Source organism: Vulpes lagopus, chromosome X (assembly GCF_018345385.1).
Source record: "Vulpes lagopus strain Blue_001 chromosome X, ASM1834538v1, whole genome shotgun sequence".
NCBI lineage: Eukaryota > Metazoa > Chordata > Mammalia > Carnivora > Canidae > Vulpes > Vulpes lagopus.
Window position 1 is genome coordinate 62037006 of NC_054848.1, and position 15763 is coordinate 62052768.

At 31.4% G+C, this 15763-nt stretch overlaps 1 protein-coding gene across 2 annotated transcripts in view; it reads right to left on the reverse strand.

Moving 5' to 3' along the window:
* Nucleotides 1-15763, reverse strand: part of BRWD3 (bromodomain and WD repeat domain containing 3) — a 201990-nt gene that overhangs the window by 125604 nt on the left and 60623 nt on the right. For both annotated transcript variants that reach the window (XM_041741648.1, XM_041741647.1), the window contains exons 7-11: nt 7954-8114; nt 6851-7072; nt 2713-2813; nt 1532-1602; nt 257-357 (exon numbers count right to left, since the gene is read on the reverse strand). In XM_041741648.1, coding sequence (XP_041597582.1) covers nt 257-357; nt 1532-1602; nt 2713-2813; nt 6851-7072; nt 7954-8114 — 656 coding nt within the window. The remainder of the gene's footprint in view (nt 1-256; nt 358-1531; nt 1603-2712; nt 2814-6850; nt 7073-7953; nt 8115-15763) is intronic.

Consider the following 15763-nt stretch of genomic DNA (forward strand, 5'->3'; position numbering starts at 1 on the left):
ATGATTTTCATAAACTATTACTAATATGTGGTATTTTCTTTTCCCATTTGGTCAAATAGAACTTGTTTTAAATATAACCATACTAAATCTAGAATCTCACACTGATCTTCATTACTACAAAAATATCTTACCATATAGACTGCAGTACCAATATATATTAAATAAAAGTACCTATTAGAAAAGAAGAAATAAAACCAACTTTCCAAAGATATTAAAAAAGAAAGCAACATATATAAGTTTCTCATTTTGCTCTTACCGTATGTGATTCTAATTCAGCAATTTTCTCAGGGATCTCAGAACCCAAATAATATATTCTAATCACATGGTCAGTGCTACCTGTTGTAATGAACATACCACCTGGAAGATTAAAAACAAATAAGCAAACATTGTACCAAGGAACTTTAAAAAACCCTTTGATTGCCTTCTTAGTTATATGCTACCTTATATTAAGAGGGCTTCAAGAAATACAGGTTATCTTCAAATTATTAAAGACATATAAAATTTCAGATAAAAAAGTAAAATTAAATAGAAATATTTAAAGGGCAACTATACCATTCACCCAATGAAAATCCAACAGCTATTCACTAATTACAAGCTTCTGAATAATAAACATTAAAGGTCAGAGTCTTGAGGAATTCATTTCTTTGTATTTATGTAAAATCATGATGCTCCAAAATTACTTATAAAATGACCTATTGCTACAATTCTCTTTACAGTGGCTAAAATGGTATAATGTAAAATCTCAACCATTTTTGGGATTATGAGAATATTATAGACATGGATGGTGCTAATGCATTCAAAACAATTTGAATATACTTAAAGTCACAAAACTATCTGCCTAAAAATGATTATTAAAACAGTAAATTTTAGGAATGTCTGGGTGGCTCATTCAGTTGAGTGTCTGACTGTTAGTTTCAGCTCCAGTCATGATCTTCAGGTCTTGAGACTGAGCACTGCATGGGACTTTAAGCTCAGCAAGGAGGCCGCTTGAGATGCCCATCCTCTACCCCTCCCCTCCATGCATGCATGCACAAACATGGGCACTCTCTCTCTTCAAATCAATAAATAAATAAATCTTTTTTTAAATTAGTAAATCTTGTTATATTTTATCACAGTAAAAGATAAGGTCAATTAGCATGTGATTCTTAGCAGTAGAAAAGCACCATTTACACATTATAAAAGTGTCTTCTATATGGAACTACAGTACAAATTTTCTGAAATGTCAGGGCAGGATTTTAATGTTGAACTGTGTGTGTGTATGAGGGGAGAGTTGTACTTTTTACCAGCCAAATTTTGACTTATATAAAAATATATTAGAAAAAAAGAAAAAAACTCAAAAGCTATTACATGTTAATTAAAGTCAAGAAAGGTTCATCTATTATATTATATGGTTCATATTTTGGGTATATTTCCACTAACATACACTTTTTTCCAATACAAAATTAAAAATAGATTTATTACAAGTTGTAATAAATTAAACTGTATCATTTAATATTTTGGGTACTTGAAACTTTCACTTTTTTACACATACCAGAACTGAAAGATGAACAAGATATCTGAACTCCGGGTCTAGATCTCTCAGTAAATTTCACTGGGCGATCTCTAAGGGAAAAGTAAGATATTTTTATTTTCCATCATCCTCATTTAGCATGCAAGAATCTTTCCACACTGCTAGATATTTACAGATTTAACATCAATATTATAAAAACTACACAATTGAAGTACTCAATAAGTACTATTCCCATCATTCAGGTTAAAAATGCATTAAACCTTGCAAACACACTTTAAGATACCAGTATTAGTATTATAACTTTACAAACAAATTACCAGATAACTTACTACCATTAAGAGTTCAAAGTCTTCTTACCATAGTAATAAATGAAACAAATACTCTTTACAAAAATTTTGTGGGATGCCTGAGTGGCTCAGTGATTAAGTGTCTGACTTTGGTTCAGGTCATGATTCCAGGGTCCTGGGATCAACAGGCTCCCACATCAGGCTCCTCGTAGGGAGCCTGCTTATCCCCTGCCTATGTCTCTGCCTTTCACTCTGTATGTCACTCATGAATAAATAAAATCTTTAAAAAAAATTTCTTTGGGTTTAAGTTAAATAGTATCTTCAACATTGGTTTCATAAAAATTTTATTCTAAAATTTCTAACATCTAATGGAAGTAGGTATATATGTGTGTGTGTGCGCATGTATGTATATATATGTGTGTATATATATATATATTCAAAAAGTTGAAAATCTGGTTTAAACCAGGGTATCTGCATGCCATGAGTTTTAAAAATCCCAAATAAAGATAATCAACAACAGTAAAATAAGTATTAAGAATATATATATATATATATATATATATATATATACACACACACACACACACACACACACACACACACATATATACTTAAATGCATGGACTGGGCAGCCCCAGTGGCACAGCAGTTTAGTGCCGCCTGCAGCCAAGCGTGTGATCCCGTAGACCCGGGATCAAGTCCAACGTCAGGCTCTCTGCATGGAGCCTGATTCTCCTTCTGCCTGTGTCTCTGCCTCTTTCTCTCTCTGTGTGTCTCTCATGAATAAATAAATAAAATATTTTAAAAAATAAAAATAAAAATAAATGGATGGACTGTTAAGAATTTCTCAAGGAAGTAAGGAAAAATAAACATGCTTGAGTTTGCACAAAATTTCTAACCCAATTCTAAACTTACCTAAACTTCATTGTTTTTACATGCCATTGCCAGAAACAGATTGTTCCATCAGCACCAGTAGAAGTGAGGTATCTGGTTGTGCCTTTAGTTGATGGACAAAACTATAAAAAAAAAATTCTAATTCAAATAGAAAGCTTTCATGTTCAAACTTATTTTAAACACAGCATGTTTTAAAATTATAATCATTTTAAAATTACCTTAAACAAATTCAATTAAGAATTTCAGTTTCAAGAAATCAGTTATCTAAATTTCTTAGATTAATGAATAACTTGCAAAAATTTAAAGTATCAAGAAATTATAGGAAAAAGACATCAAATTTAGGATAAAATATATTAGTCTTAAAATAATTATTTTTAGGGGAGCCAGGGTGGCTCAGTTGGTAGAGAATGCAACTCTTGATCTCAGGGTTATGAGTTCAAGCCCCACATTAAGTACAGAGATTACTTAAAAATAAAACCTTAAAAAATAAATAAAAGTAATTTTTAAATTACTGAATATCAAACTTTAAGATTATTTCATTACTTTTAATGAAGAAAAAAATCACAACATGGTTATTCATTAAACCATTGCAAATCTTCTAAACATAAACTTATATAGCAATAATTATGGAATTTTTATAGTTCATATGCATAGGGCATCAGAAATCAATCTAAAATCAAAGCTTAGTAAGTTAATATCTAAATATTTTGGCCCTAATGTTTTACCTTAAATTCTAGCTTCTGTGACATATGGTAAAAATTTTGTTCTTTATAAATTTAAATCATTTTTCATTTGTTTTAGTACAATAAGTAAAATAGGTCAAACCTCTATACCATTGTGGAAAAAACAGATTAAAAAATATACCTAAGTTGCCAATTTAAAGGATGACTACTACCCTAGATGAACATGAATGGCCTTATCATGTAGGATTCTCAGGCTCTGACTCTCAGTATATTATACATCCTCAGAAAACAATCACAGATAAGGGAAGAGTCATTGGGTTCCTGATGCCTGAGATACAGGAAAAAGTTGAAAATCAAACCAGGGTATCTGCATGCCATGAGTTTTAAAAATCCCAAATAGAGATAATCAACAACAGTAAAATAAGTATTAAGAATCAAGATGCATAGGGTTTGAATAAATTTTTACCTCAAATCTAGAGAAAATGATCATTACAGATATTAGAAGTCATTTATCTAATTTTCTTGATTGGAAACACATAACTTCTACAAAGACTACAGAGTTTAAATCAAACAAATAGTATTAATTAATGTTATCCATTTATAGTTGAGAAATAGTAAAGAAACTAGTACTCAGGTAGTATGCCTATATTTCCCTTTCTGAAATAGAGAAGGTTGCACTGGAAAACTTGATCCACAATTTATAGCAGGAGTCCGCAAATTATAGCCCACATGCCAAATCCAGCATGCTGTCTGTTTCTCTAAATAAAGTTTTACTGGAACAAATTCACCTTACACTGCCTGTGGCTGTTTTTGTACTGTAACACAGAGGTAAGTGTGACAGAATACAAATGGCCTACAAATCCTAAAATATTTACTATCAAATATTTAAATTTGCTTATCCCTGATTTATACACATGAGATAAATAAATATTAAATAGTATAATTGTATCAAGTTTGAAGAAACATTAGAGCCTTTATTATCACCATTATATTTAAACATATTCATCAGTCACAAAGGGGGATTTGGCCTATTAATGTACTCTAGTTGGATTGTTTTTAAATAATAAATCATGTTAGACATTGTAAAAATTAAAACACTTATATGTACATTTCTGAATATAAATTAATATATAATTATTGAAGAAAATTTAGTAAATGTAGAAAAACAACAAAAGCTACTTATAACCCCACCATCCAGAGGCAGCCACTATTAGTATCATATCATTTTACCTCAATTTTGCTTATAAAAAAAAGAATCTGAAAAGGATATACATCATGATGTTAAGAGAGAAAGTTAATTAGCAAAGAATAAGTAAAGCATATTGAATGCATGCTACATGGTACTGATTACTATGGACAAAAATAAAATTAAGATGAGATAAAGAGTGCTGGCCCAGGGAATAACTTAAAATTTTAGAATGGTAAAGTGGTCAGAGAAAGTCTCCCTGAGAAAGGTACATTTGCACAAAATGGTTAGAAACAGAAGGAATAAACCTTGTGACTATCCAAGGAAGACCATTCCAGAGACATGAAACAGAGAGGAAAGACAAGAGTGAAGCTAGAGTAGTCTAAAAAAGCAAAGAGGGTAGCAGCTTAAGCAGAATGAAAACAGAAAACAAGTGGTAGAAGATGAAGTAAAAGATAGCAAGGGGCTGAGAATGTAGGCCTTACAGTGTGGGTCATTTAAACTTCAACTTTAACTCTGAAATTGTAAGCTACTGAAGTTTCTGAGTACCAGTGACATGATTTAACTTCCATTTAAGAATCACACAGCCTGCTATGCAGAGGTTAGACTGGGGCAAGAAAGGGAAGGGAAGAAGCAGGAAGATCAATTAGAAGTCTGTTTCAATAATCTAGGTCACAGATTATAATGGAATAACAATGATTAAGGTCATGATAATTGATCAGATTCTGGATTTATTCCAATGGTAGAGCGAACATGATATGCTAACAAGTTAGATATGAGATAGAAGACAAAGAAAAAAAAGGGATGCTTACTCTCAGCAATTGGAAGGATAAAATTTGTTTAGTTAAGAAAGCTTTAGGAAAAATAGATTAGAGGAAGGAAGACAGAAATTCAATTTTAAATATGTAGACATTGAGATTCATGACATTCATGTGATGATACCGAGTGGATAGTTAAATATATAAGTATGGAAAGTTCCCAAGAAGAAAATCTGAGTTTGAAAATCATCAGCCTACAGATAAATCCAAAGCCATGAGACTTAATGAGTTATCACTAAGGGAAAGAATGGGACAGAGATCCATGGATCTTTAGGGAGTTCCCACATTTAAACAGAATGAGTTACAAATTAGAAAATGAGACTATGAAGTCGCCAAACAGTATCATAAACACTTTTCAATATAAGCAGTTGTTTTTTTTTTTTTTTACATTATATGAGATTTATTTACAAATTCCAGAAATAATCAGATAAGGTGTTAGGAACACAAATAACTAATAATCTAAAACAAAATCCATGAAATAATTTCAACTGATCAAAAATTTGATACAAAATTTAAAAAATTCAATATACATTAAACCTAATTCTAGCTCCTCATAAACATGTGATATTTTATTTATTTATTTATTTATTTATTTATTTTTATTTTTTTTTAACATGTGATATTTTATTGAAAAACACAAAAACATTGACTGACATACTGCTTAGTGACTAAAGAAGAAAGAAAAGTAAATGGGAATAATTATCTCATCCACAAAAGTGGTCTCCTTGACCAAAGTATAAAACACAGTTTCAGAAGGATTCCTCTTTTGCTCTCAACACAAAGATGAGGACAAGTTCTGGTGAACTAAGCAGAACTTAATATTCTTAAATATTAAGAATATTAAATACTTAAATACTTAAGTTAAATACTCAAAGTTAAATACTCTTAAATACTTAAATTCTTAAATAAAAGTTTTTCTGGGGGGTATTCGGGATTTTCACTACCAATAGTTAGTAAAAATACTCTATGAACAAGAATTTAAAGAAATCAATGTATTTGATGTCAAACATCAAGTTTAAATAGGAAATCACTAAAACTAAGAATAAAATTTTCTTTAACATTAAATCACACACAGATACACACACAATCTGACTGACAAACATCTTGCATTAAATATTAATACAAAGCATGCCAATATTCAAGTTAGAACCTGTTTACAACCTAACAGGTTATTAGTGTTGCTTCCTTACAGCATTTATAAAGCTTTCCGTTCTTCACAAATACTTGTGAGATAAATGTCTAATACTGTATTTGAAAAACCTTTTCAATGATTTTTGAGTTATCCCTAAAAGGAATAAATTTATATGAAAAAGGAATTTAAAAAAATACCAGAGCAGGATAGGGACAAAGCCCTTAGAGATGAACATTTTATGTTGCCATTCTTTATAATGATATCCCCACAAAATAACAAAAACTGAGAGAATTCTCATCCTCATTACATATGTTAGTGATATTTTTTCATTTTTTCTTACCTGTATGGAAGTAATAGAAGCTGAATGTCCCTGAAGGACTGCAACTGGTGCACAAGTTCGAAGACACCACACTCTTACAACCTTATCACAGCTGCCTGCAGCAATAAGAGTGTTTTCATAGTTAACAGCCATGTCAGAAATTTCAGCAGAGTGCCCTCGAAGTGTAGCAAGGAGACGTCCATCATCTGTTGCCCAAATTTTCACCAAACAGTCATCTGAACCCTGCAGTAACACAAAAGAACAGAAAATTTCCAATGAAGCAAAAATTTGCACCACCACCCCATCCCCTTGGGGATGTTTAAATCAAACAAATAGTACCCTGATCAGCAGGAAATCTGCTTCTCCCTCTCCCTCTGCCCCTCCCCTCTGCTTGTGCACACATGAACCAGCTCTCTTTCTCCCAAAAACAAAATATTAAAAAAGCAAAAACAAAAAAACTGTAATTTTGTTTACTAACTTTATAGTACAAATTATTCAACCATAAGAATGACATAATTGTTTTAATTAAGCAGAATAGGCACCAATTACACTAAGTGACAAATGGCAAATGCATCTTAATAAATGTTTGCTAAAATGGAATGAAATGAAATTTAATAGATAAATTCATTTCACATAAATTAACCACCTCTAGAATATAAGGCTTCTTAAGATTTAAATTTTTAATTAGATTCCCCAAAACATAGAGTACATTATAGGTCATCCATTTAGTTATATAGAATGAGAAAACATTTTAAATTTCTTTTTTTAAAGTTACATAGTATTTTTTCCACTTTCCTTTTTTAAAGATTTTATTTAAATTCAATTTAGTTAACATATAGTACATTATTAGTTTCAGGGGTAGAATTTAGTGATTCATCAATTATATATAACACCCAGTGCTTACTACATCAAGTGCCCTCCTTAATGTACCTCACCCAACTACGCATTCCCCTACCCACCTCCAGTGCCCTCCAGCCACTCAATTTGTAAACTATTCATCTTTTCTTGCATTCATGTGTCTACGAAGGACGAATTTCTTACAAAGCATAATGCAGTGCCATGAAGCCTACTTTCAATTGCAGTAAATCTCTAACATACTACAGTACCATTAATTTTAAACTCACTGTAAAAATTCTTCTCCCACTTCGGTCAAATGCTACACAGTAGACAGATGACAAGTGCCCCAGAATTCTTTTATGCATCTTAATGTGCTGGTAAGCAGATGAAGGGAAAATATGGCTGAAGCGACTGCATCCAGTTAATTGCCTGCCAGAGGTGATATTCACTGAAAGACATAAAATAGACGAATCCTTCTTAAAACCTAAAAGCAAAACCTACTTCAATAAATTAAATCATAAATATTAAGATGAGATAAAACAGGGTACATACACCATAGCAAATTTACCCTGTAAAAAGTCTAAATTCCGTTACTCATTTCATGGTTTTATTCAAGTTTACTACCTCAAAGCACTGAGAATATTTTACTTTTCTTTACAATTTTACTTATTTATTCAAGAGAGACACAGAGAGAGTGATAGGCAGAGACATAGGCAGAGGGAGAAGCAGGCTCCCTGCCGGGAGCCTGATATGGGACTCGATCCCAGGACCCAAGGATTATGACCTGAGCCAAAGGCAGACGCTCAACCACTGAGCCACCCAGGTGCCCTGAGAATACTCTTATTTTAAATCCCACAAGTCTGATTTTCTGTTTGCCTTACTATGGTTTCTCAAGTATATTCTCATTTTACCTTTCTTGGTAAAAACTATAGTCAAAGATACTGTCACATTAAATGTATAGGTAAATCTTACCAGAAGATGAAGGAATTTTAGAATAGAGACTATATTTGGATAATATAATACATATTAAAAATTACATAGTGAATTTTATGAACTGCTGTCCTACTTCCTCAAAACCATCCACTCCTTATGCAGCTGTCTCTAAACTTTCAAGATTAATAGACTTATACAGTGAAAAAAAGAAAGGAAGCTATGATAATACATTAAATTTTCAGTAACAAACGATCCTTTCTAGGTTTGTCTATAGGTTGTCTGCTTTTTGGTTTCTGGAACTGTAGGCTTCCCCACTAGTTACCAATGAATTTTTGAAACTGCAACTCCTATACAAAATCATAGATCTTTTTGTTTGTTTTGCCTTATTAATTTTCTTAAAAAAAAAACAGGATAAAGCATAAGTCTGTCCAATCCTCTTCCAAATGCCACCTGGATTCTTCTCACTTACCGAAAATGGAGACCTTAGTACCCACGTAAGGATTTACAAGCACCCATTTGCTCTGTGAAATTCCTCCAGTTTTCCCTTATACACTGAAAATATTTAACACCATATACATTATATTCTAATGAAAACATAATATGCTTATAAGTACAAAGTCACCTTGAGGCAAGATGACATTTTACCATAGTGCATAAATACATAATGCAAATGATAACAGCTTTATGTTGAAGTAAGGCAAATCTAAGGCAAGAATGGATCTGTAGCTAAATTAACACAATTAGAACCATGCCACAATAAACATATGAAACCTTTTCACATCTCAATCTTAAGAGCAATGGAGTCTTTTATTTTTCAGGCAAAGGTAGATCCACTGGCCATTTTAAACTGACAAAATGACAAAAAAATGAAAGATGAATAACAAAACCAATGAAACTTTGAATGAAAATCATAAGAACATAACAGAGATCTCAGTATTTATATAACACTGTGAGATACTAAGTAAATAAATGGTAGAAAACTCAGAAGCATCAGTACCAACTAAAAGGATTTCTTTTTGGCACTTGCTCCCCATCCCAATCACTAGAAATTTTCTCCAAGATGGAAAGAGCAGACACCATAACTTTGGGACTTAGTAATCTTCCTTCTCCAGTTAAACATTTCTTATTGCTCTTAGGTCCTTATAACAATCAATCATCACTTCTGCTTTGTTTTTTCTAGCCATACTTTGCAAGTAGATAGAAGAAAAGGTGTATTACTGTAAGGCAGGGTTTCTCAGCCTCAGAAATACTGCCACTTTGGGCCTGATGAACCATCATTGTGGGGAGCTGTCTGTCTACTGAAGAATATTTAGCATCTCTGGCCTCTACCCCCTAGACTTTAGTAGAACCCTACCACCACAAAGCTGTGACAAGAAAAATATCTGAGACATCGCCAAATGTCTCCCGGTGGTAATAAATAAAAAGAAAAATGCAACAACTGCCCCCAGTTAAAAAACCACTGCTTAAAGTATAAAAACAAAAAAAAAAAGCATCAATAGGAAGAAAAGTAATCAGAAAGCATCTAAGAAGAAAAGTAGAGACATAAAGAAAAAAAAGTAGTGAAAGACATAGAGGAGCAATAAAAAGCTACCAGAAATCCAGACATGCCTCTAACACATATCTGAATTTCTTGAAGGCTAAAGGAACACAACTTAGCATATAAACAAAATATTCTTGATTGAACTAAGAGATCTCATTAGTAACTCAGGCCAAAGCTGTTAAATCAGGAACAATGACTGAAAACACTATGCATCTTTATAGTGCATACAAATTAGCTTTTACTAAGACTCATTTACAAAGAAAATTAGTAAGTAATTGAAAAGAAAAATCGAAAATATTTGCAACAAATGACAAAATCTTAGTATTTCAAAACATACAAAACTATCTATAAGAATACCACTAAGATCTAATAGATGAATGGATAAATGAAATTAACAGATAAGTCATGATATAAGGAAATGCAAATAAATTGAATCACAGAATACATTTAACTATTTTGCCAACTATCAAAAGAAATTTAAATGAAAATAATGAAATACAATACTATACCTAATAAATTAGCACTTTAAAAATTCTAAAACCCAAGGCTAGCAATTACTACTTGAAACCAGTACATGACTATATTTCCAGATACATCATAAAGTGACATGATCAATTTGGAAAATAACTTCAGCAATACCCTTCAAGAGTCATGAAAATATACATACCCAATGCCCAACCCTTCAGAGTCTATTCTAATGACACATCTGATTAGCAAAAATGGGTTACATGTATAAAATGTTTAATAAATTACTATTTATAATACTAAAGAATGATAAATAACCTAAGTCTAATAACAGGGGAATGGTTAATTAAATTATAGAATTATGTGATGGACTCTTCTGTAGGAACTAATAATTAAAATGAAACTAATAATTAAAATACAAAACTACAGCACTGTGGAAAAATGTAGGAACTACAAAGCAAAAAATATAAAATACAACCTTAGAAGTATACTGTCATTTAAATTATGGAAAATATGCATACATGTATAATAAAGACTAGAAAGAAACGAGAAATGAAACCAACTACTTTGTGATCAAAGTATAGGTAAAAATTTCACCTAGAACCCTTAACAATACATTTTTATCTTAAACACAATTTTTCTATTGCATTCTTCCTAGCTATTGCTACTAGCTATTCAAAAAAATTCTAACATATATTTGACAGCAGCAGCAAATATTCCTTTTTTCCAATTTCAGTGATTTTTTTGGTTTATTCATCTAGCACCTGAGATGGTAACATTTATACGTGTTTCTCAGTCATTTGATATCAAGAGGCCTTAGGCTCTATATACACTAAGGAGTTCTGTCAATACTCTTTTTTGCATGCAGTGTCCATTTAACCACTATTTTTCAGTATTGCTGCTTTTTGCTTTTCTTATATAATTTAGAGAACATGTTATCAGAAACATTTTCCTCAATTGTTAACAGCTGATAACTGACTTATAAAGATATAAGAATTCACTTTTAACCAAACCTTGAATATGTTACTAGGAAGAATTAGAACTCATCCTTCTAGTATGAATATTGTTCATGCTCTCTTTAAGGGAGGGGAATGCTCAAAGTTATTATTCTTTTTCTCAAAAATAACAATAAAGATAAACAATAACAATAAAATAACAGATACACAAACACACAATTGTCACTGTGATGTATCTGAAGGTCTCTACCAAATGTACTATTTGAGTGAATTTTTCTTCTATTTTAGGTATAATGCAAGTAAGAAAAAATTTCTATAACCCTAGGTCAAAATATCCATTGATATGTCATTATTGCATTCTCACTATTAAGTCTTCCAAAATCCATAGTACTTCAAAAGCATGTAGTAAGTTTTATAATATACAATTAATTACTTGATTACTTACTTAAGCTTTTCAAAAACACCATAAAGGGTAAATTATGTTATTTCAACCTCTATTTACTATAGATTAGCCCTACATAGTCACAAAAGTGAAATGGCAAAAACAATTCTTGAAACAGGGCAACCAATCAACATAATTTTAGTCAGAACAAAATGCCTGCTGAGAAGGCATTCTCTCAACTCACTGTTGGTAAGGATTTGACAACTTCAGAGAAATAGTATACTATACTGTAGTTGTGACACCTTTCTTTTTTATTTTTTTATTTTTTTAATTTTTTTTTACAATTCAACAGCTGACTTTATTTTTTTTATAAATTTATTTTTTATTGGTGCTCAATTTGCCAACATATAGAATAACACCCAATGCTCATCCCGTCAAGTGTGACACCTTTCTATCTAAGGATCTGGCATAGTCATGGTCACATTCCAACAATCAGCTACAGAGAATTTTCTCTTGAGCAGTGATATGAACATGCCAACTCTGTCTTGAAAATATTTTAATAACATTCCTTTTCAGACAAACATCCTTAATATCACAATACATTTCTTTGTATCAAGCAATGTTGACAAATTCAATCAGTAGAAAAATTAGTCAAATGTATATATGTGCAAAATGTATTTAAATACAAAATGCTCTATTCAGAATCCATTGTCTAATTTTTTCTTTAAAATTTTGTAAGATAGGCATCTAAATGTTCTCTAACAAGAAGAAAGATATATCAACTAACTCAATGATAAACCAAAATGCTTAAAGATTCAAGTAAGAACAGGATAAGACTTACTGTATGTTTTAAATTTATTAAGTCACAGAGAAGTGAATAGCTATCAATAAAATGATTGGCTTTTCTTTAAAACCTATGTTTCTTGACCACCTACTATGAAGTAAGCACTATGAAAGACATTGGAAATACAGCTTATAAACAAATCAAACAAGATCCCCATCCTCATGGAATTTACATTCCACCAAACACAGCTTTCATCATTTATCCAATTTCATGAATGAATAAGATACTTTATTATGAGGAAAGTGATCTATACAAATACATACAGCTCTGGAAGTGTATTTTTCTAATAAGTTCTACAGGTGATACTGTAACTCTACCCTGGTTGGGAACCACTAAGTCTAGTCCAACCTCCCTCCTTCCAAAATTATCCTTTCTGTAACATATCTGGCAGCTAGCCATTTAGCCTCTGCTTAAACACTTTTGGTAAAGAGAAGATAATTATTTCTTTAAAAATGGCCAATTCATATGTTGAGCTACTCTAATTTTGGGGAGACTCTACCTTTAATTGAACTCAATCTCTTTCCCTGTAACTTCCGGAAATCATATAGTCTGTCTTTGGGAGCTACACTGAAAAAACAGCAACAACAACAACAACAACAAACAGTCAAATCTTTTTGTTACATGGTAACCCATCAAATATTTAAAGATAGCTATCACTTGTGCCTTATATCTTCTCTCAATATATGAGGTCCTATCTAAATTATCCAAAGCCGTACTTTACAAATACCTATCATCCCCTATAGAAAAACACTTTTTCACCTAAACACTAGTGTTTTTTTTTCTGAGAAGTCTCTAGTTCATCAATGTCTTAAGCTCTTAAAATAACAAGAACTGAGCAAAATATTCTAGTGGTCTAATCAGAGTACAGTGGGTTATTTTCTTTTTTTTTAAGTATTTATTTGAGAAAGAAAGAGAGAACATGCACAAGCTGGGTAGGGGGAGAAAGAGAGGGAGAAGCAGATTCCCCACTGAGCAGGGAGCATGACTCAGGTCTTGATCCCAGGACCCTGAGATCATGACCTGAGCCAAAGGCAGCTGCTTAAATGACTGAGTTACCCAGGAATCCCTACAATGGATTATTTACAACCACACTTCTATGAATACAACTTAAGACCACAAAGACTACATCAGTTTTCAAAAAAAAAAAAACTGCCTTATACTATCTATTGGTTAAAGAGGAAATATAGTTCAACATTCTTTCTTAGTAAATATATGTTCCTAGTGATTACATCTTTCTTTTCTAAGAGTACACAAACTACCTCTTCAATAAACCTGTCTAAAATTCTGCTTGGGGTTAAAGCCAAATTCACCAATCTATAATTCCTAGAATCTACTATTTGTTTCTTTTCGTATAGTTGTCCATTGGGTCATTTCCATCTCTCCTGTCCGCTCTGATTTCACAAAGAATACCTGCCAGTGAAAACTGTTTCAGTATTCCAGGATTTAATTATTTTGGATTCTTATAATAAATAGGGACAAGTGTATCTTCTATCTTTTCTTTAACCATGCTTAATCTACCATTTACAGCTTAGAGATCATTCTCTTTAATATAAAAAACTAATGGAAAAGATCATTATCTCAAGTTCTCACATTTAAGCTATGAATTTATACCATCTATTTCTTTGTGATAAACCTATGGGTTCTTCCTCTATATGCTAACTGGGACTTTATAGGTGTTTTGAAGTAATCCTATATGGGTTGAGCTGAACAAAATTATTGCTATTTGACTATTTTCTACATAAAAATAGCGATTTTACATAGCTCAACATAATAGCTATAATTCGAGTGGGGAATGGGGAGACATCAAGCATTCGTCAGATGTAGGTATCCTGCTTTCTTTACCTCTCCATTAAGAAAGCAACATCCAGAATGTCAGGTCACTAGTATAATCACATACATATTTCTCACTCCTTTTATCTCTACCCATTGTTCTTCATACCATAGCCACATTTATACCATTTCAAGTTTGTATCTCTTTGTATAAAATTTTCTGGTTCACTTTGTTGCATTATACCTAATATTTATAAATATTGTGTACAACCTAATGTTTTCTCTTGTGAATTACTGATTACTTCCTCCTGTGTGGATCTTTTCCCTATATTATAGCCATTATATTTCATCATATCATTTTTTTAAAAACTGGGTAATTTAAAAAAATGGATAATTTTATGAGTATCCCTAATAAGCAGTAAAATTAACTTATTTCAGTTTAATTTTCTATGCTTTCTCAACATCAATTAGAAATACTAGTGAACAGTATATGGGAGAGAATATGAGATCACAGTTATTCCATAAAAAGACTCAAATTTTATCAAGAACATTTTAAATAATTAATTATATTAAAAGTCAATAAAATTCAATTCAATATTCTCCTGATATCTGTTATTTTTTCTATTAACATTTTAAATGTTATTGAAATGCCTTTAGAAATTAAGAATAATGAGTGGTTTTTGAGAAAAAGCATATAAAAATACCATAATTTGAGGTGTATGATATTCTAGTACATGATATATATTAATATATAATTTCATATACTCTAATTCTATTTGTTCTGCAGTTCTAATATGAAATACTGCAATCCAAATTAATAAAGTTCAAACCAGACTGTGATTTTCTTTATGTAGTCATTAACAATAGCTTTCTCTTCCTCACTCTGTGGCATCCTGAATGTATTATAAGGATGTACTTCATTTCTTATATTAATCCTTTCTTCACTGTCCTCTACATTACTGATCCATTCTGTCATTTTATAGAAAAAACTACCAACCACCTGTTAAAATCCTGGTATTAGAAAAAGTCTATTTTAGAACATTTGTTGCATGTGGCACAAGATGTACTATATATATTATCTTGACTTAAAAGCTTAGTACCCAAAAGAGTCTACCACAAGTTGCTAGAATTCATACAGGAATTGAACAATGTTGCATGATACAAAATCAATGCACAGAAATCAGTTGCATTTCTATACACTAGCAAT